Below are 19,279 nucleotides of genomic sequence, written 5' to 3' on the forward strand. Positions count from 1 at the left end.
CAGCTGGATCCAGCGTCCTTTAATGTACTTTGAGGTTGTGATTCGCGTGACGGACAGGTATGGGGAGGATGGGCCACACACAAGACTGGCCCCGCCCCAGGCCCAGGTGGGCTGACCTACCCCCTCCAGCCCTGTAAGCAGGCTGGCGGCTGGCAGCTGGTGCACCTTTACCACTGGACCCAGGTGGGCTCTGGGGTGGGAGCCTTGGAGATCTCTCATCCTGCCTTCCGAAACCGGACAGCAGGAAGATGTAGCAGGGACGCTGCTGGGGTAGTGATTGCTCAGAAGCCCCCATGCTCCACCCGGAAGTTGGGTGACGGCCTCTCAGGCTCCATGGCTCCCCGTCTCCTGCCTGCTGTTTTCTGGAACTCTTGGGCACTCACTCTGGTTGGAGACTAGATCATTTCTCTTCTGTCCTTGGGTTCAGCTTCCCCGCCCAGCTCTGACTGGAGCCGATGGTGCTGGTCTCAGGCCAGCACTCACCTCATTCAGTGCTGGTCTGTGACACCCATGGGGGGGCCAGGGCCCCTCAGCCGGGTCAGCCATGCACCTGGCAGAGCCCCTAGAATGGTCTTAGCAAAGCTCCAGGGCTCATGAGGTCACCTGAGCCCCCAAGGACACTCCTCTGTGGAGCACCCCTTTGGGCACTTGCAGGGAGCAGGTCAGGAGCTGCGGTGGTGGGGCCGGGGAGGGGTGGGAGAGGAGGGAGAGGAGGGAGAGGGTGCTCCCTGGGGGTGGGTCGGCAGTTTTCCGAGGAAGACGGCCCCCACCTCTCACATAGCAGGGCTGAGACTCCATTCCCCCCGACCCGCCACTGTGCTCAGCACCCCTGGGGGGCAGGAGGGGCAGGGTGGCCAGTGGCCCGGGCCTGAGGAGGGATGAGGCCCAGAAAAGCACCGCGGAACATGTCTCCAGAAAGCCCCGGGCCTAGGGCCAGGCGGGCCTAGGGGCATCGTAGAGCAAGGCGTCCACCTGGGCTCGCTGCAGCCACAGGCGCCGCTGGTGGTTTCCGTGCAGGGCACGCAGCGGGTGGCCCGGGCGGCAGGTGGCCAGGGCGGCACAGTGGGCAGTGTGCAGCTGGCGACACGTGTCACAGCAGAGGGCGGGGAGGGCGCCAGGGCCCAGGCAGCTGTGTGTCTGGTAGCCAGGGGGCTCGGGGACTCGTGGGGGGCTGGCCTGCTCAGGGGTTCCAGGGGCTTGGGGGGCGGCCAGGTCTCCGGGCCGACTGAGCAGCTCTTGGCGCAGTGAGAGGAGGGAGAAGGCCTCGGCCTCGGGCTCCTCCTCCGAGGCCGGGCTGCTGGCCTCAGCCTCCCAGGCCCCGCCCCCCGCCCCCCACAGTCTGGCACTCTGCTCCCAGAACAGAGGCTGGCAGGCGAGCTCCGAGGGGGGTGAGTCGGGGCCTGGCGAGGGTCCCCCGTATAGGCTGGTCTCGTCTGAGCCCTCATCCTCCTGCAGGTCCCGGTACAGGTCCAGCCGGGCCTGGCACCGGGCCGGGGAGCCACGGGGGGGCACAGGTGGCGGCTCCTCTTCGCGGGCTAGTCGCTGCTGCAGCCAGGCCACGCAGGAGGCCACGTCCGCGCTGGCCCGCCGCGCCTGCAGCAGCTCCTCGGCTGGCAGCACGCTGGTGCCCAGCTGCGCCAGCACCTCGCCCAGGATCTCACACTCCAGCCGCAGGGCAAAGCAGCCCAGGGCCACCTGCACAAGCTGGCGGGCGGGGGGCAGGGCGGCCACCATGAGGCGGTGGTTGTCCCTGCGCACATAGCCCATCTTCTGGAAGCTCTGGATGAGGAGGTCCTCCGAGAGTGCGCCCTTCAGCACGTGCACGTAGCCCCCTGAGAAAGTCTGCAAGGGAGGGGGCCGGTCGGCGGCAGGCCACCCTCCTGCAGACCTGCCCCGGCCTCGGCTGCACTCCAGCAGTGGCCGGCTTTGGGGGCCGCCATCCTCACCCCAGGGGGTGGCAGGGCCCCAGGCATCTGGGATGTGCTGACACTCCCTCCAGAGGGGCTGTTTAAAAACAGACATGCTGGGAGTTCCCTGGTGGCCTAGTGGTTAAGATTCGGCACTTTCACTGCTGGGGCCTGGGTTCAGTCCCCAGTCGGGGAACTGAGATCCCGCAAGCTGCGCGGCCAAAAACAAACCGTAGGTGCTCAGGGCCACCCCCAGAGACTCTGTTCTCACTGGCTGAGGTAGGCCCAGGCATCACAATTTTTTAATCTAACACATTTCACCTGGATCATAGAACAAAATAAAGAGCCCCTACGTTGAGAAATCTCGCTGCCCTCTGGGTCCCCTCCACCTCCTCTCACCTGTGGGGGTTGTACCTGCAGAGCGGTCATACAAAGAATACAGGTGCTTATTTGCTCTGAGCAGGTAGCCTCCTAAACGCCTCATTCTAAACTCTGCTTTTCCAGTTTCTGAGAGCTTTCCCTATCACGACAGAGGCCTAGGTATTCACTTCTCCAGCTGTGCAGCTTTCCACCACACGGATGGAACATCTGTTGTTTTTGGAGGTTCCAGGCTGCAAAGGAACTAGAAGAGTTCCCAGGATGGTGATCACTTGTCTCTCACGTGTCTACAGTTCCTTGATTCTGGGACCCTGTGAGTGTACCTCTGCTTACAGCTGATGAGAGTACCTCCACAGATGGGGCACTGCTGTGTGTAAGATTGTTCTCAGGGCTGTGCCTTCACCCCTCACAATGGACCTTGCACTGGACTGTTCTCGTGTTTGCTTCATGGAGGAGGGGATGGATTGCAAAAGATTAGGTAACTTGCCCCAAGCCACAGAGCCGGCAGAAGCAGACCCCATCCAGGTCTGTCCAGTGCTGAAGCCCATGAGCATCTCAAGATGAGGCCTGTCTGTTCTGCTCTTGGCCCCCCATGGGGCTGCATCCTGCCCTCTGGTCTGAATGGATGAATGAAAGTCCTAGAACCTCAGAACAGCAGGTGTCCCAGTGGAGCAGTGGGCTCCAAGGCTCACCTCACTGAGAGAGGCTGCTGCTGCCATGGCAACCAGTGGAGGCGGACGCCCACGTGCCCAGTGACATCATTACCTTCCCACTCTTCTGAATTAGCTCAGAGCACAAGGCAGCCTGCCCACTCCTGCCAGCCTGCAGCTCACCTGGAGGGGCCTGGCCCTGGGCTCAGCTCTACCCAGGCTGGGGGGTGAGCTAGGTTCTTGTTTAGCCCGGCTCCACTAGGACATGCAGGGGAACCCCCAGCCCCTGCCTACTTCATAGGGCATAACCCATCCCATGTTCTCTTCCACAAATGGAGCCACAAATCTCTCCTAGAGAGATTAGGGTGACCCTGGTATGCCCAGTCCTTCCCGTGTGCCTGTCCTAGGATTTCTATGGTAACTGGGGCCACAAGGCCACTTGGGGGAGGGCAGCAATGCAAGCTTTAAGGACCAGGATCCCCCTTGGAAGGCAGGTATCCAAACAGGTGACCTCCACCCACCCCATGTTCTCAGCCCCAGGAGTACAAAGGGGAACCTCGGCCAAGAGATGCTCCAACATGCCCAGGACCCCTCAGCACACCGAGCTCTCTGAAATCTATCAGCCTCTGAGGACACCTGAAATCCCTTATGCCCACGGTAGCCACCGTCCCGATGGTAGCCAGCCCCCAGGAGCCTGGGCAGGGGCCCCCGCTCGGCTCGGCGCCCTACCTTGATGGTGGTGAACTCCTTCCTCCAAGGCAGCAGATACAGGTGCACGGCGGCCAACTCCAGCAGCTCGAAGGCGCGGGCCAGGCCGCGCAGCGCAGGGGCCAGGTCGGCGCGGCCCCACAGGCCATCGGTGAGTAGTGCCAGCGCGTCATCCTGCAGCGCCCCATGCAGGTCGAAGTCTTCCACCAGGATGTGCCAGAGCACGGCGCGCAGCGATGGGTCCCCGCACACGCCCGCGCGGCCGTGCCTAAGTTCGCGCTCCAGGCACAGACGGTAGTCCTCGGACAGCGAGCTGCTGCCCATGCTGGCGGGCGGGAATAGGGTATCAGGACCCAGAGACCCCTCCCTGCCCGCTGCGCGCCTCCAGAGGCCCCGCCTGCATCCACAGGTCCTCCACCAACTGTGCGCCCCTGGTATCTACAGCACCCCCTTCCCTGGAGACGTGCGCCACCTGCGTCTCCCTTCCCGAGCAGAGACCCCCTTGCCCAGATCGTGCTGTGGGCCCGGAGGACGACAGCCCTACCTGTCTGTCACCAGCAGTCCCCGAGCGCCCGCTGCTCTGTTCGGGCCTCTCCAGCAGCAACTCGCTTCCGCCGGGGCCGGCCCGCCCCTCGGCCGTGACGTTAGGGGCGGGGTCTCTTCGGGCACCGCCCCCTCCGCCAACGTGGACAGGGCGGGGCCTGGTGAGGGCCCGGGAGCACAAACTACGGCCTGCGGAGCCGAGGACAGGGGGCGCACCGCGGACGCTCCCACCGAGGCGGGCGCCGACCTCCCGAACTGGACCCTCGGGAGCGCCAGGGTGCCGAGGAAGCAGGTACCGTGGCTCTTCGTGCGCCTGCCGGGAGCGGGGGCCGGACGCAGGGCGGGGCCATCTCCTGGGGGCGGGGCTACCCCAACAGAGGCGGGACCCTTGTCGTTGCCTAACGGGATTGACCATATTGGGAGGGAGGGAGAGGGGTCGAGCCGCCCTCTGGCGGGGCCCCCGCTCCAGGTGGAAGCTGGCCGGGTGTTTCAGCGTGATTTAAAACTGCAAACCCTGGTGGCGCAGTGATTGGGAGTCCGTCTGCCAATGCAGGGGACGAGGGCTCGTGCCCCGGTCCGGGAGGATCCCACGTGCCGCGGAGTGGCTGGGCCCGTGGGCTGTGGCCGCTGGGCCTGCGCGTCCAGAGCCTGTGCTCCACGCAGCGAGAGAGGCCACGGCGGTGAGAGGCCCGCGTACCGCAAAAAAAAAAAAAACAACCTCAGGGGACTTTCCTGGCGGTCCAGTCGTTACGACGCCGCGCTCCCACTGCTGGGGGCGCCGCACCCTCCCCCCCCCCAAAAAAAACAAATCTGCACGCCGGGCCTCTTTGAGGTGGCGTGAAGGCGCCTTTCTGCCTAGGTCAGAGTCGCTTCCAGGCACCGGGTCCGATGTTCCGCTCTGTATCCAGCCCTGCTTCTCCGCTCCTGCTCTGAGCGCTGTTTGCGTGGCCCCAGGTGTTTGCTGTTAACTGTTGTGTGCTACTCCAGGGAGCATGTCTCCGTCTCAGCGCCACTCGAACCTGGGCAGGTCTTCGCACCGTCCTCCCGTAGAGGAGAAGTCCCATAGAGGACCCGTTGAATGGAAGTGATGTTGCCTGGCTTTCCAGGTTAAGTCGTAAAACTGCCTTGTTGTCTTGAGACGCTCAATTTTGGGACCTAGCCACGTACTGGGAGGAAAGCAGCTGCATGAAGGGGCCGAATAATGAAGGCTGAATAATGTCCAAAATCCATGGAACCCGGGAATGTGAGCATATTTGCAAATAGGATCTTTGGAGATATAATCAAGTTAAGATGAAGTCAGACTGGATTAGGGTGGACCCTAAGCCCTGTCAGAATGATGTCTTTGTAAGGAGGAAGGTTACATACTTTGGGAGGAGGCATACGATGGATGCAGAGACTTGCAGCTACAGGCAGAGACTGCAGGAGCCCCCGGAGCTGGACGAGGCAAGAAAGGGTTCTGGTCTAGCACTCTGCTGGGCCACGGCCCTGTGGACGCCTTGACTTCAGACTTCAGGATTTTGAGAGTAAATCTTTGTTGTTTTAAGCTCCCCGGTAGCTAGTTACAGGAAACGAATGCAGGCCTCCCACGGCTGTTCCCACAGCCCTGAGGCCCTCGCTGATGGCAGACGTGTAGACAGATCTCCAGCTGACCCCAACCCCTTGATCTTGGGTCACCCCAACTTGGAAGCTGACCTAGCTGATGCTGCAGGTGGGGCAGAGACAAGATGTCCCCACTGAACCCTGCCGAGGTGGGAGTTTCACAAGCAAAGCAAATGGCTGTCGCATGTTTAAGCCAGTGAGTGGGCTGGTTTGTTACACAGCAGGCGGGTGGATGCCACACTGCCTTAGCGCCAGCTGCGTAGGGGTCCTCCTGTGACCCTGGGCTATAACCGGGCGGAGCAGATGGGTGGGAGGGTCAGTTAATACCTACCTCGGCCAGGACTGCAGCTCCCTGGACCACCGCCCAGCACGCTGCACACCGTGCGGCTGCGTCCAGTCTCCCAGGCAGCACCACTCTCCTCATCCAGCTTTCTCATCCTCACCAGTTCAGTGCAAGGGAAGGTCTGTCTTGTGTTTTAATTTGCATTTCTTGATTTTTAAAATGACTTTAAACACCTCTTCTTATGCTGATGAGCTTTTTAAAGTTCTTCTGAAGACAGCCTGTGCACAGCCTTTGCTATTTTTCTGACTGGGGCTCCTGCCTTTTTCTTGTTGATCTGCAGGATTTTCTGTGTGAAGAACCCATCACTCACCGTCTTATGGAAGGCTGTAGGCTGGGAGAGGCTGAAGGACTGGCCCAGAGTCAGCAGCAGGAAGGCCGTCTGACCAGCGCCTCCAGAGAGCTCCCCAAAGCCAGCAGGAGCGCCCACGGTCAGGCTTCACTCCATCGTCCACCTGCTCTATGAAAGGGGGCTTAAAATCCCATCCTTGAGACCGCCAGGGCCTGGAGCAGGGGGGTCATCCTCCCCAGGCTTCATGGCTGGCTGGGCCTCGTGTCCAGGACTGGGGGGCTTCCTCTGGAGAGGGCAGGCACTCAGGGACTGAGGGCTTTGAGGGCAGGGCAGGGTGAGCAGGCGGGTGCCCGCCTGTCGTTCCTGGGGTGCTGGTGGGCAGGGGATCCCTGCCCACAAAGGCTCCCAAGAGGCAGCTGCCCCCGGAACTCGGGTTGGCCTGCCCTTGGGGTCACGTCCCCGGCCCCCTCTGGCCTCTGGAGTCAACCTGCTGGGCTCGAAGAGAGCTCTGCCACCGGGAGGTGTGGCCTGGAGAAGGCGTTTCCCCTTCTGTGCCTCACTTTCCTCACGAGGTTCCCGCACAGCCTTGGGACACTGTGTGCACAGAACACACAGTCAGGTCCAGCTGGGCCTTCCCCGGGGACCCCACACGCTGCTCCCACACCACCTTCTGCCGTGGTGACAGATGCTGCCTGGGGCTGGGGCCGGGCCACCTGCGTGTGTTCCCCACCTGGAGAGCAACATGACTCCTGGGAACCCTTCGGGAGAAGTGGTCCGGGCTCAGATCCTGCCCAGTGATGACCTCTGACCCTGCCAACCTGCTAGGCCCCCCAGAGTGTGTCCAGTGCTAGAACGAGCAGCCCCACGGATCCCACTCCTGGGCAGAGGTCTGGGAGGCGGGCTGGGCTTGGCGATGGTCCCAGGGGCCTCTGGGACCGTCTGGCTCTGGCTGGTTGGCTGGGAGTGGCTGTGCTGCCCAGGCCTCCGCCCAGCCAGTGGGATGGGGAGCAGGTGAACCGCGCTGACCGAGACAGCAGTGACCTCTTTATTTCCAGCTGGGTGAGTGGTTGCCCAGGGGCCTGTAACAGTCAGGGCGGGCAGGTGGGGGGGCTACCGGCAGGCTCCGACCCTTGGCTTCACACCGACCCTGAAGGGGCTGAGCGGGGGAGGGGATTCTCCAGGGGTCTCAGCATGTCCATGCCCATTGCCAAGGGTGGGAGTGTGGCTCAGAGCTCCCACACGTGGGCAGGTGCCCTGGGGACGCCTGGGTCTCCGGGACACAGTGGTCAGTGACCAATAAATAAACAGCACAGTCTAAACCCACCTGGGCCCCAGGCCTCTTGTGGGGTGACAGGCTCTCTTCTCGACTCAGGCAAGAACCTGGCTCAGGCTCCGCGTGTCACGGGGGACGGGAAGGGAGAGAAGCAGACCTGCCCTCGGTCAGGCCCACGGCCCCTCTGTCCTTGGGCTTGCGGGGCCTGCAGGGCATCAGCGGACTGAGCCATTGGAGTGCGCAGGCCCCAGGGGAGCCCAGTTTCCCTGCACGGGGCCTCTCACAGGTGGGGACAGGAAAGAGAAGGGCCTGGTTCCTGGGAGCTGACTCGGGTCAGCCCCATCCTATCAGGAGCACAGGGGCCTCCTTGAGCCCTAGGGGCTGATGTCAGGCGGGGGCGAGAGCCCCACCTCGGCCAGCCCACCGCCCCATGCAGGTGCCTCTGGGCCAGTCCTCGGCCAGCCCGTCCTCTGCTACTTGCCCAGGGCCCGCCGGGGCAGCAGCTCCACGTAGCTCAGGGCGCTCTGCAGTGACGTCAGGCAGTAGCCCTCCTCTCCGATCAGGTACCTGCACGGAGGTGGCACGAGCACCTGTCACTGGAGGGGTGCAAGGAGACCCCGACGTTCTGGAAGGGGCACCTGCCCTTGCGGGGCAGAACCTGGATGCTGAGGTCCCACGGGCTGTCAGGGTGCTGGGCTGGGGGACGGCCCACTCCCCAGGCAGACGCTGCTCCGGGGATGGCCCCCTGGCTCCTCTGGGCGGCGTGCTGGGTGAGGGGCAGGGAGAGGGGCCGTGGGCCCCGTGCATGGGTGGGAGCCCGAGCTCAGCCCCCACGCTGGCCTGAGGCTCCCACCTCTCGTGGATGAACTCCTCCAGGGCTGCACACTCCGACACCAGCTGGGGGAGGCCACTCCTCAGCGCCACGAAGGACAGGATGGGCAGCAGGTCGTCGGCGCCACTGTTGGGGAGACGCAGAGCCGGCCAGGAGGCTCCAGGGGCCGGGGGCGCTGCTCAATCCCCACAGCCCTGGAGCCTCCCAGCTAGGTTCCTGGAGCCTCCCAGCTAGGTCCCTGGAGCAGCCTTGGGCTTGCTGGATGCTATCCCTGTGCCTCTCCTGCCCGCCGGCCTCAGGGGGCTGGGGGATCGCTGAGGCCATCCTGAACGGGGACCCTGTGCCGCAGAGCCCAGGGCTGGACCAGGGAGGCCCCACAGTGAAGCTCTCCTGTGAGCTTGCCCGAGCCCGGGGACGGGATGACGGAGAGGATAGCCCATGTCCCAGGCAGCCTGCTCACTCCTGGGGTCAGGGTCACTCACGTGCCACTCCAGGTACCCCAGACCCTCCGCAAGAGGCACCTAAGTGAGCGAGGGAGGCCCTGGGGGATGCTCAAAACCCTGGCGAAGGGCCCACGGGCCAGCACTCTCGGCAAGGAGCACGGAGGCAGGCTGGTTTGAACCTGATGACCAACCAGGGACTCCTGCCCCCACCTCCTTGGGTGCCACACGCCTGCAGGGACACATAGTGCCCCCCCGCTCCTTGGATGTCCTGAGGAGAGAGCTAGCGTGGGGTTGCAGCTGGGACTTGGAAACACTTTCAGTCCTGGGGCCCTTTCACCTGCTGCAACTTTTTCGGAGACCAGATGGTACAACAGTGATGGTGGCCAGTGAGAGCCAGGTGGGTCCCCTGACCTGACCCCGCAGCCCACCCAGCCGGCTGCAAGGACAGGTGCTTTCAGGGCGACCCCAGTGTCTGGCACAGGGTGAGGGTTTGCCAGCCCCAGGTGGGCGCCAGGGCCAGGGAAGGACGCTGCTGGCTACAGGCCCATCCAGGTGAGATAAGGCAGGACCCAGGTGGGAAAGATCCCCGCCCACCTCAGGAGGCTGGGGCAGGGGCAGTGCAGGAACCCCAGGCTGGGGCTCAGCACAGGGGACGGGCTCTTCCCCAGGACAGGACCGGGGCGGCTTCCCCAAGTGTGCACCTGAGGGGGTGTGCACGCTACCGGGTTAGCAAGGGGCTGGACCGTCTCGTCAGCAGGGCTGGAGCCCGGGATCTTTGGTGGAAATGGGCCACACTCTCCTCAAGGAGAAGCAGGGCCAGGCGCCGGGCGGGAACCCGAGGTCCCAGTGCCAGGGCCTGGGTGGAAGGGTTCCCGCTCCCCTGGCCTCTGAAGGCAGCCCCTCCCGCGCCCAGTCCCCACCACAGGCCGCGGCCTCCTGGGACTCACATGGCGGCGATGCCCGGCTGGGGCGCAGCCTCGCGAGCCCGGTAGTAGTTCTCCGCGCAGGCACAGATGACCCGCAGGGCCCGCACTGCGTCGCAAAAGCCAGGCTTTGGGTGAGGGGGTGGGGATCTCGTCCCGGTACGGCCCCGGGCACTGCCCCACCCCCATCGCGTGCAGGGTTGCGCAGAGCCTGGACGATCACCACTCATGTCCCACGGGACACACCCCCAGCGGACAGGAGAAGGGCCTGCCGCTGAGGGGTGAAGGCGCAGGCTCCAGTCGCACTCCGGGACGGGACTCTGTCTGATCTGACCCCCTTCTCCCTTCCCTCCAACCAAACCGTCCCCCCCTCACCAATGCACTCCAGCTTCTTCTGGGGGCAGCTCTCCAGGACCAGCAGCCCTAGCTCCTGGGCGGCGGCACAGTAGGGGTAGGCGCCAGCTGCCGTGGCCTCGGGGTCCCGGGGGAGGAGCTTGGTGGGGACGCCGACGGCCGCCGGGGGCGCGTTCCCGTACAGCTCCATGCTCCTGCTCAGGGCGGCCTCCCGCAGGCGGTGAACGCTCCTGGGGCAGAGAGAGGCCAGGCTCAGCGGCCCAGGGCCCCGCCCGGGAGGGGACAGGGGCGGGGCTGGGGAAAGCTGGCCACGCCCCGAACCGTGGGAGGGTGCGCGTGGCACCGCCTGCACACGCGCAACACCTGAGGAGGCCTGGGAGGAAGGTAGCTCAGGGATGCACACGCGGCAGGGCCGTACCTGTACACGGCCAGCAGCAGGGGCCACAGCGGGGAGAAGAAGGGCTCCTCGATGCAGGCCAGGCAGCGGTCTTTGGAGGCGGCCGTGTTCAGGCCTTCAAACGCCAGGAGGGTCAGCGAGAGCAGCCTGTCTGCCGGGAGCACAGCCGGTACAGCGGCACTGTGGGGACCGCTGGGACCTCCAGCCCCGCTGGCAGCCCCTGGAGGCCTCTCCCACCCGCAGCCAACCTGGGGTGCCCAGGCAGGGTCCCCACCTGCCTGCCCCTCCCTGCCACCCCAGAGCCAGCCTTGGGATGGGCTAAGCCACAGGTAGCTCCCGGCTCAGCTGGAGGGGCTCTGCCTGGCCCTGCCCCCCCCCACTTCAAACGCTGCGGCGCAGGGTGGTGCAGGGAGTCGGGGCCCTCATCCCTAGGGGGTCACAGGGTCATATGCAGCTCCCCCAGGGGGCCAAGGAGACAAGCCTGGAAGGGAGGGCATAAGACAGCTTCTTTCTGAAAAGGGTCTGTACCCCAAACTGTGGCACCCAGAGGAACGTCAGAAGCATATCTGAAGACAAGAAATCTGAGGCCCAGAGAGATGAGGGAACCCGCCCCGCACCGGGGAGGAGGGGGTGCTCACCCAGAGTCTCTCAGACAACACGGGGCCCTGACTGCTGGGCCTCTCTCGCTGGTTCTTAGGAAACCCTGACAGCCTTCCTCCTTGGAAGGGATGTGAACCCCCTGCCACCCTGGGCTCCTTACGGAACCCACACACTCTTCTCAAACGGAAAAACCTAAGATGAGCCGCCACCAGGCCGCACACACCTAGAGCCCTGGGTTTGGAAGGGTGGGGGTCGGACCTAATGGGGCAGCTAGGACCACCTGGCAGCCAGAGGCTCTGACGGCAGACCCTCCCCCAAACACAAGACTGAAACGGACCCGGCTGTCCTCCCCGTGTGGCCCCGTGAGGAGACAGCCAGGGATGGAGGGAGACCCTGGCCACTGCCGGCCCCAGCTGCTCTCTGGGGCAGGGTGTGTGCCTCTCTGCTAAACTGGACACGTGGCCCCAGGGGAGGGCTCTGCAGAGCAGGGCCGGCCTGGATGCCACCCAGAGGAAGGCTCCGCCGGACCGGGCCCATCCGAGGCCTCTGACAAGCTTTGCGAGGACGTGGGCTTCAGACGGCGCAGTTCCCCCACCGCCCACCCGGCCCGCGGCACGGGCCTCACCGATGGCGTCGTGTATGTCCTGCACGGTGCCCTTCAGCTGCTCCAGCAACGGCTCCTTCCTCACCCCTGGGGGCTGGGGCTCAGGCCGCCCCCCAGGGCCCCGGCCTCTCCTCTCAGGAGTAGCCAAGAACTGTTCCAGGTCCCCGAAGGAGCTGTCCTTGCCCGGCAGGTCGGATGAAGTGTCCGCCAGGGGTGAGGGAGGCCCCGCGGGGCTGCCGTCTGCCCCTCTGTCTGGGTTGCCGGGGTGGGGTGGGGGGATGGGGGCGCTGGCGGAGGCGCCGTCTGTGGGCCTTGGGGCTGGGCTGGGCTCCGGCGGGGAGGGCATGCAGTAGAGGCTCTGAGAGGGCCGGAGCCGCCGGCTTCCAGGATCCAGCAGCCCGTCGGCGTCGGGGGGCAGGGAACGGCAGCCCAGGGCCGAGGCGGCGCCCCTGCTCACGACGGGGTACAGCGCCCGGTACACCGCGCACTGGAGCTTCTTCAGGAGCTGCGAGATGGGGTGGTCGGGGACGCTGTGAGTGGGGGGAGAGGCAGCGTGTGAAGGCAGTGCCGTCGGGCTGGGGCTGCAGTCCCCTCGCTGGGTGACCCGGGGGCTGAGAAGGCCCGCCGGCCTGCGAGGCCCTTATCTGACCCCCACCCAACGGCCACGTGGCCCCGCCGTGAGGGATTTCAGAGAAGGGACGCATGGACTATTCCTCGCGGCTGAATGTTGCAGGTAAGGCCTGTCCCACCCCTCTGAGAAGCCAGAAGCCCCATGAAAGGCCATCCACGGACAGGCGGCCCCGGGGTCACAGGCGGGGGCCTCCGAGAGAGCCAGCGTGGCCTGCTGCCCGTGCGGTCACCCCAGACCGCCTCGCTCCTCTCTCCTTCTTAATCCTTTCCTCCGCCATCAGCCTGCAGCCGGGGGAGGGGCTGACGGCCGGTACCTGAGCAGGTGGGAGACCAGGCTGGTCACCAGGGACAGGTCCCCTGGGCTCCTCTTGAGCTTAGCCTTCCAGCGCTTTGGCCAGTCCTGCAGGACAGGAGACCTTGGGGGAGAGCCCGCGGGAAGCCCCTCCTCCCAAGCCAAGGCCACGCCCAGGGGCCCAGGCCTCCCTGCGGACGCCCCGCCCCGCCCACTCACGTGGTCTTGCTCGTACTCGAGGATGGCGGCGTAGAGGGCCCGCTGCTCCCGGTCCTCCGGGGTCAGGGCAGCCTGGCTGCAGAACCTCCTGGGAGAAAGGACAGGTCTGGGGGCCTCAGGGCTGGACAGGCGGGCGCGGGAGTCCCCACCTGGCCCCCCCAGTAGTCCCGGGGCCGAAGGCGGAGACGCACCTGTTGGCGGCCTCCTGGAGCCGCAGCCGGCGCTCCTCCATCTTCCTCTGCAGCTGGGGCGGCAGAGTCAAGGCCCTTCTGACGCGGCGTGCACGAACCCCCCGGCGTCCCAACGCCCTGCCGGACACGGGGCCCGTTGGGATGGGTGGGAGGAGGGGCTGGGCCAGAGGCCAGGCCCGCTCAGGGAGGGAAGGCAAGTCCTAGTCGACCTGAGGGGTGGAGAGGAGTCTGTGGGTGCTGGGAGGGGCAGGGTGGCCTGTGCAAAGGCCGGGAGGCGAGAGGAAGCGGGGCTGGGCAGGAACCACCCGCTGAGGACAAGCGTCTCCGAAACTGGAAGACCTCTGTCTCCACACCTGAACCCTGGCATCTTTACTTCCCTGCCCCCTCCCTCAGCTGAAGCCTCTGCACACTAAGGATGGACGGAAAGGATACTGTCTTCTCCCGGGCTTCAGCGATCACCAGGTTCTCCATCATCTGCCGCTGCAGGGACAGGGTCTAGGACGGGAAGGGTGGAATAAGGCCTACTCTCCCCGCCGCCCTCACTCCGGACCCTCCTGGGCTCCGCTCACCAGGGATGTCTTCTGCATGGCCTGGCTGGGGTCCAGACGGGCCATCCGGGCCTCGTAGGCGGCCTTCAGCTTCTGATTCTGCAGGGAGGCTTCCTCCAGGGGTGTCAGCTCCCTGGAATGGTGACAAGCTGCTGTCCAGGCTCCAGGAAGCCCAGGAACGCTCTGGTCACCTGAGGTCCCTTCCTGGCCCTGCCCTGAGACCGGAAGGTGAGGAGGTGGTGATGGGGGCAGGCGGGAATGTAAAGGAGGGAGGAGGTCTGGGGTGGGCGGGAGGCACCTGCCTCCCTGAAACATGGCCCTACTGCCTGGATTCCAGACCTTTATGCACACCAGTCACACGTGTTTATTAACAGCATGAAACTCCGTGAAGGCACCATGTTAGCCAAACAGCTAGATTAGTTTGCAACCCATTAAAGTGGGGTGGGGGTGGGGGGGTGTTTCACAGCTACTTGGTAACAGCCACCAACAGCCCCCTCACCATCAAAACTTCTGGTCCCACGTCTTCCTGCTTTCATGGGTGGGAGGAGGTACGTCGTGGGGACACAAGACTATCCTGGGATGGAAGTCTGGTGCCTGGCCCTGCCCCAGAACTGCACGTGCAGAGACAGGGTGCAGCTGTGGCTCAAGGCCTGGCAGCAGCAGCAGGAAGAGCCCATCCTCTTGCTTATCCTGCTGGGATTCTGGCTTCTGTGTCTCAGTGTCTTTCACCGGTTCTAGAAAATGGCTTTTATCTCCTCAAATAATGCTCCGCTCACATTTTCTTTCTCATCTTCCTTTGGCATTCCAATAACCCGTTAGACCTTCCATGTCTTTTTGTGTGTGTGTGAGCCATTCAGGGTATCTTTTAACCTTTTATCCAATTCTCTAATTCTGTCTTCACCTGTGTCTACTCTGCTGTTTGAAACTTGTCCCCTTCTTTTTGTGTGCATGTGTGTATGTTTACAGGACAATATAATTTGTTGTTGTTTCTGATTAGTGTTTAAAAATAATTTCAGTATTTTTAATTTTGTTTCTACTTGGTTCTTATTTGACCCCTATTATAAACTCTATTTGACCCCTATTGTAAGTCAGATTTTATAGTTTCTTGTTCCCTGCAGGTATTTTCAAACTTGCTTTTTATTTCTCTAAATACAGAAAGCGTGATTGTATTATAATCTGTGTCCTATAACTCTATCTGAAGACTTTGCAGGTCTGTTTCTGCTACCGCTCATTTACAGTTTCTTGGTTCTTTCTGTACTTGGTTATCTTTGACTGTGTACCACTCATTTTATGAAAGTTGAAGGTGCTTTGCTCCAGAGACAATTTGCATTTGTTTCTGCCAGGCACCAGGTATTTCCATTCCGGGATCCCTTTTGACTAAATCCACCGTGGTTAGCTCACTTTGCCTCCAAACCCAGGCTTAGCCCACCTTCTGTTCTGACCCATCTTACTTCTTAGAGCTTTGTGACTCTACAACCTGAAGCTTCTGGAAGATCTCAGGCGGCAGAAATGGAGAGAGCTTCCCTCCCTCATCTGAGTACACCCGGCGGTGTCGGCTGGTAGGAGAGGGGACGGGGGCAGCCACAGGCATGGCTGGCCTCAGGCATGTTTTCCCTGTAAGACATACGTAGCCAAGGGTCTGCTCAGGGGCCTGACATTCCACAAAGGAGATGCAGACTTGGGACTTCCCTGGTGGCTCAGTGATTAAAAATCCGCCTGCCAATGCAGGGGACACAGGTTTGAGCGCTGGTCCGGGAAGATCCCACGTGCTGTGGAGCAACTAAACCCGTGCGCCACAACTACTGAGCCTGCGCTCTAGAGCCCGCGCGCCACAAGTATTGAGCCTGCGTGCCTAGAGTCTGTGCTCCGCAACAAAGAGTAGCCCCCACTCACTGCAACTAGGGAAAGCCTGAGCACAGCAATGAAGACCCAACGCGGCTAAAAAATAAATAAATTAATTAATTTTAAAAAAACAAAAAAAAGGAGAAGCAAACTTGGGGGAGGGATGTCCTAAGAAAGCTTTCTGCTGGACACCCACCAAGTTTGGCAGCTGTCGACTGGGCCCTCTCCAGACACTGCTCAGCCAGCTTCAGCATCTTCGAGGTGTCAGGGGTCACGGTTTCCCCAGCTTCTGGGGAGCAAGTGACAAGAAGGGTGGTCACCATCACCCCCATCGCTAATCAGATTCTTGCTGGGATGGAAACAAAGGTGAGCCCACTCCCTCCTCATCTCTGACCACCTGCCCTGGGTTTACCTGCTGGCCCTGTGTGTGGCTGTCCTGTCCTCTCGCCTGGACCACCAGAGCCTTCTCTATAACTAACTGGGCCTTTTCTCCTCACTGACGGCTTCACCTTACTTACAGCCCCTCCTCCAGGTGGGCCCTGCAGTCAGCACGGCTGTTTCACAGAGACAGTTTCAAAACCCACCTCCCGCCCTCTGGCTGTGTCCAAGCTCAGCCCTGGTGCAGCTGGAGGACTTCTGTTCTGCACTCCCTCTGCAAGTCGCTCCTATCAGCACACTCGTGTAGGAGCTGCCACCTGACACTCTCTCCTGGACCCCACCAGCCCCAGCTCCTGATCCAGCCCTGCTCCCTTCACGGCCAGACCCTCACCACACCCTTGTTCAGCCACATCACTCCCATTGCGGACTCCCCTCACCCACTCACTCCTGCCCTTCTCTGAGGGCTCCCTGACCTCGCAGGTCTCTCCTCTAGGACGACCCCTCGCGGCTGCTCCCGCCGTGCCCTCCTCCCAGTGCCCAGAGCTCTGCTGAGCTCCCTAGCTCCCCAGGGTGGAGACTCCCACCCCTCCCTGACTGCTGTCGGGCTGCTGGACACCTCAAGCAGCAGGTGCTCCTGACGGAGGCCTCAATTCTTCCCCCACGTCTGCTCCCGCCACCTCGGGCACTGCCTCCTGTGCTCCCTGGCCCTCCACCCCCGACTCCGGGCAGCTCACTGTCCCCTTAGAGTGTCTGGTGAGGCCCGTCTTTAGAGAACATGCCCCAAGCCCTCCTTCTACCTCCAGGCAGTCCCACCGCTGCTGTCCTCACCGTGGGAGCCTCCTGGAGGATCTGCTCCCATGCCGGCCTCTCCCCACAAAGCCTCCACGAGCTTCGCCTCGTGCCAGAACCACCCCAGGCCCATCCCAAGGACCTGCCGCCCCCAACTGCACCTTCCCCTCTCCAGCCAGCCTACCCTTGTGTCGGGCACCCACTCTCACCTCAGGGCCTTTGCAGCGCCCTCTGCTGGGATGCTGCCCCCAGCCCTCAACCATCGTGCAGCTCACTCCTCCCTGGACTGGGGTTCAGTGTCCAGTCTTTGGTCACGTCCCAGCCCATCTCCATCCCCTAAGTCACAGCAGCCGGCTCTTCCTGCTCCCTGTCGCGCTCATGCTTACCGAGCACTCAGCCGTCCACCTTCTACTAATGGCCCGGCAGGTAAGACACAGGACACCCCCAGGCCTGGGGCCCTGGGACCCATCAAAGGCTAAGCTGTCCACAGTCCGCCCGGCCTGGGAGGAGCTGTACCTTTGGAGGCCTCCACTTCTTCTAGCAGCACCTGGGAGATGTAGTGGACGCTCCTCAGGTATTCTGTATATGCCTCCTATGCCCAGGGAAGAGAAATGGCAGGGGTCAGGCCAGTAGAGGCGCACAATTCCATCATGCCTGCTCGGTGCCCTTGTGGAAACACAGGAACAGTGGTGCCTGCTTATCTGTGAGATACACCTGCAGTGGCCGAGCTGGTTCACTGGTAACTGCTCTGCTGGGGCATGGAAAGTACCCCTCTTCTCTAGACTTGAAGCTGGCGTCACTGCCTTTCTCTCCAGTACAGGAAGGAACGGAGGTTCTCTGTCAGTGGGCCAGGGTAAGGAGCCTTGGCAGGTGCTGCCATTTTCCACTCTATGCAACAAGTTATCTTCCTGTGTAACTCAGGGGCCATTCACTCAGTGGGTTTGAAAAAAATATTTCCTGGGAGGTGAATCGGGGAGTGTGTTGTAAATCTCAGAATCACTTTCTGACTTGGATTCTGGGAAATCCTTTCCCGAACCCCAAAATAAGTATTCCCTGGGCACGCAGCAGTCTGACACTAGAATGTCAGTATTTTCAAGAGGGTGACCCTACCGTCCTGTTCAGGGCTCCCTAACAGAGCTCAGGGCGTTTGGAACCATAGCATGGTGCTTTGCTTTTTGTTTGTTTTGCTGCATCCCAGTTCTCAAATTACCCACCTTTAAGTCTACACCTCAGATAAGGATAAAATGGGTTCCGGAAAGGATTTCTGACTTGGGGGCATTTGCTGCCCTAGGATCCCGACTTGGGGAAGGCAGCGGATGGAAGACCGGAATGCCTTTCGGAGGCACCCGCGGCCTCCTCCCCTCCTTGGGCGGCCCGGTGTGACTCAGCCGGCTTTTCCACGCGGTCGCCACCCTTAGGATTAACACTCGTTCTTGGAGACAAGCCACACCCCTCCCCCGCCGGCATTTCCTTCCAAACAAGCTCTGAAGGCGACTGGAAAGCCGCAGCTAACCTCTTATGGATACCGTCCCCTTCGGGAATCTGACTAAAGCTACAGGGCCCGCCCCCAAACTATACAAACACACGGGATTGTCTGCCAGATACACTTTGGAGGGCTGCTTCACGGACCCTCCTGAGTCCCCTTCACAAATGAAAACACCTCTTCTCATATTCCCGACTTGATGAACAGACGGGAAAACTGAGGGCAGGAGCCGGCGGGAGCTGTCCAAGGTCACGGCCGAAGCCCGAGCCCGCGCCCCGGAGCCTTCGGAGAGGCCTGGAGGCGCCCACCCCGCAGCCCCGCCCTCGCCCACGCCCACCGGGCTGGCCGCGGGTCGGCGACCGCCCCCGCCTCGCCCCGCCCGCCTCACCCGGGGCCGGTTGCCGGTGTCCAGCTCGATGGCCCCGTTGGCCAGCTTCATGGCGCATTGAAGCGGTTTCACCGCGCCGTCCCCGACCGCAGCGGCCATGGCGCCGGCGGGGGAGGCGGTGGCGGCCGAGGGGCGGGGCGGGCGGCCCGGATACCGGAACGCGGCGTGCGCGGGCGCGGGTGCTGCCCGAGCCCCGGACCGCCGGAAAAGGCGGTACCGGCGTGGGGCCACTTCCGGCAGCCCCGCCCCCCGACGCGCGACGCCGTCCGTTCCTGGAGCCGAAGGGGCGGAGGTGGGGGTGACGGAGCTCTCAAATAACCTCCTCCCGCAGTTGCCACGACAGTGTAAGTGCAACTACCGATACCATCACTCCTTGTCGGTGACAGGGCAACCGCGAACGCCTCGCCCCTTGCCCTCGTCATGCCGTGCTGCCCCGCCCTCCTCACTCCGCCCCTCCCCTCCTCAGTCCGCTCCTCCCCTCGTCGCCCCGCCCCTCCTCGCTACGCTTCTCCCCTCCCCTCCTCCCTTTCCTCGCCACTCCCCTCCCACAGTCAATCCGTCCAATCCCTGTTTCCTCACCCTCCTCGCCCCCATCACTCGCCCCGCCCCGCTTCCAGTGAGTCCAGCGGAGCCGAACGGCGGAGTCGAACTGAACGAGCGAGCACAGTCCAACCTA

The 19,279-nt window shown here is 62.9% G+C and overlaps 3 protein-coding genes and 1 long non-coding RNA gene across 5 annotated transcripts; 2 read left to right on the plus strand and 2 right to left on the minus strand.

Annotated features, from left to right (window-relative positions):
• Positions 1-11: 11 nt before the first annotated feature.
• Positions 12-4,869, minus strand: SPATA2L (spermatogenesis associated 2 like). The gene is made up of 3 exons (XM_060084474.1): positions 4,188-4,869; positions 3,665-3,968; positions 12-1,842 (listed from the first exon to the last, which is right to left on the minus strand). The coding sequence occupies exons 2-3, from the start codon at positions 3,965-3,967 to the stop codon at positions 928-930; spliced, it is 1,218 nt and encodes a 405-aa protein (XP_059940457.1). The 5' UTR covers position 3,968; positions 4,188-4,869; the 3' UTR covers positions 12-927.
• Positions 3,966-7,598, plus strand: LOC132479704 (uncharacterized). The gene is made up of 2 exons (XM_060083193.1): positions 3,966-4,478; positions 6,409-7,598. The coding sequence occupies exons 1-2, from the start codon at positions 3,966-3,968 to the stop codon at positions 6,589-6,591; spliced, it is 696 nt and encodes a 231-aa protein (XP_059939176.1). The 3' UTR covers positions 6,592-7,598.
• Positions 7,066-18,740, minus strand: VPS9D1 (VPS9 domain containing 1). 2 transcript variants are annotated; one of them, XM_060084459.1, is made up of 15 exons: positions 18,604-18,740; positions 17,249-17,324; positions 15,762-15,851; positions 15,175-15,337; positions 13,745-13,856; positions 13,608-13,670; positions 13,176-13,228; positions 12,985-13,072; positions 12,788-12,873; positions 11,865-12,373; positions 10,661-10,790; positions 10,264-10,472; positions 9,913-9,997; positions 8,544-8,648; positions 7,066-8,257 (listed from the first exon to the last, which is right to left on the minus strand). In XM_060084459.1, the coding sequence occupies exons 1-15, from the start codon at positions 18,700-18,702 to the stop codon at positions 8,164-8,166; spliced, it is 1,962 nt and encodes a 653-aa protein (XP_059940442.1). In that variant the 5' UTR covers positions 18,703-18,740; the 3' UTR covers positions 7,066-8,163. The 2 variants fall into 2 exon arrangements, with proteins under 2 accessions (XP_059940442.1, XP_059940441.1); XM_060084458.1 differs by having other exon boundaries at positions 15,762-15,854.
• Positions 13,011-15,832, plus strand: LOC132480341 (uncharacterized). The gene is made up of 3 exons (XR_009530638.1): positions 13,011-13,088; positions 13,569-13,951; positions 15,182-15,832. It is a non-coding gene; the product is annotated as an uncharacterized LOC132480341 (long non-coding RNA).
• Positions 18,741-19,279: the final 539 nt, after the last annotated feature.

The sequence above is a fragment of the Mesoplodon densirostris genome, chromosome 19 (genome assembly GCF_025265405.1).
Source record: "Mesoplodon densirostris isolate mMesDen1 chromosome 19, mMesDen1 primary haplotype, whole genome shotgun sequence".
NCBI classification, from domain to species: Eukaryota; Metazoa; Chordata; class Mammalia; order Artiodactyla; family Ziphiidae; genus Mesoplodon; species Mesoplodon densirostris.

Bases quoted from the DNA above. Each gene is read 5' to 3' on its own strand.
- LOC132479704 (XM_060083193.1), top strand. From the start codon at position 3,966: ATGCTGGCGGGCGGGAATAGGGTATCAGGACCCAGAGACCCCTCCCTG. The intron at 4,479-6,408 runs GTACCGTGGCTC...GTTGATCTGCAG, and splicing joins CCAGGGTGCCGAGGAAGCAG to GATTTTCTGTGTGAAGAACC.
- SPATA2L (XM_060084474.1), bottom strand. From the start codon at position 3,967: ATGGGCAGCAGCTCGCTGTCCGAGGACTACCGTCTGTGCCTGGAGCGC. The intron at 1,843-3,664 runs GTAGGGCGCCGA...CCTCCCTTGCAG, and splicing joins AGGAGTTCACCACCATCAAG to ACTTTCTCAGGGGGCTACGT.
- VPS9D1 (XM_060084458.1), bottom strand. From the start codon at position 18,702: ATGGCCGCTGCGGTCGGGGACGGCGCGGTGAAACCGCTTCAATGCGCC. The intron at 17,325-18,603 runs GTGAGGCGGGCG...CCCTGGGCATAG, and splicing joins ACACCGGCAACCGGCCCCGG to GAGGCATATACAGAATACCT. The intron at 10,791-11,864 runs GTGAGGCCCGTG...TGCTCCCGGCAG, and splicing joins GGACATACACGACGCCATCG to ACAGGCTGCTCTCGCTGACC.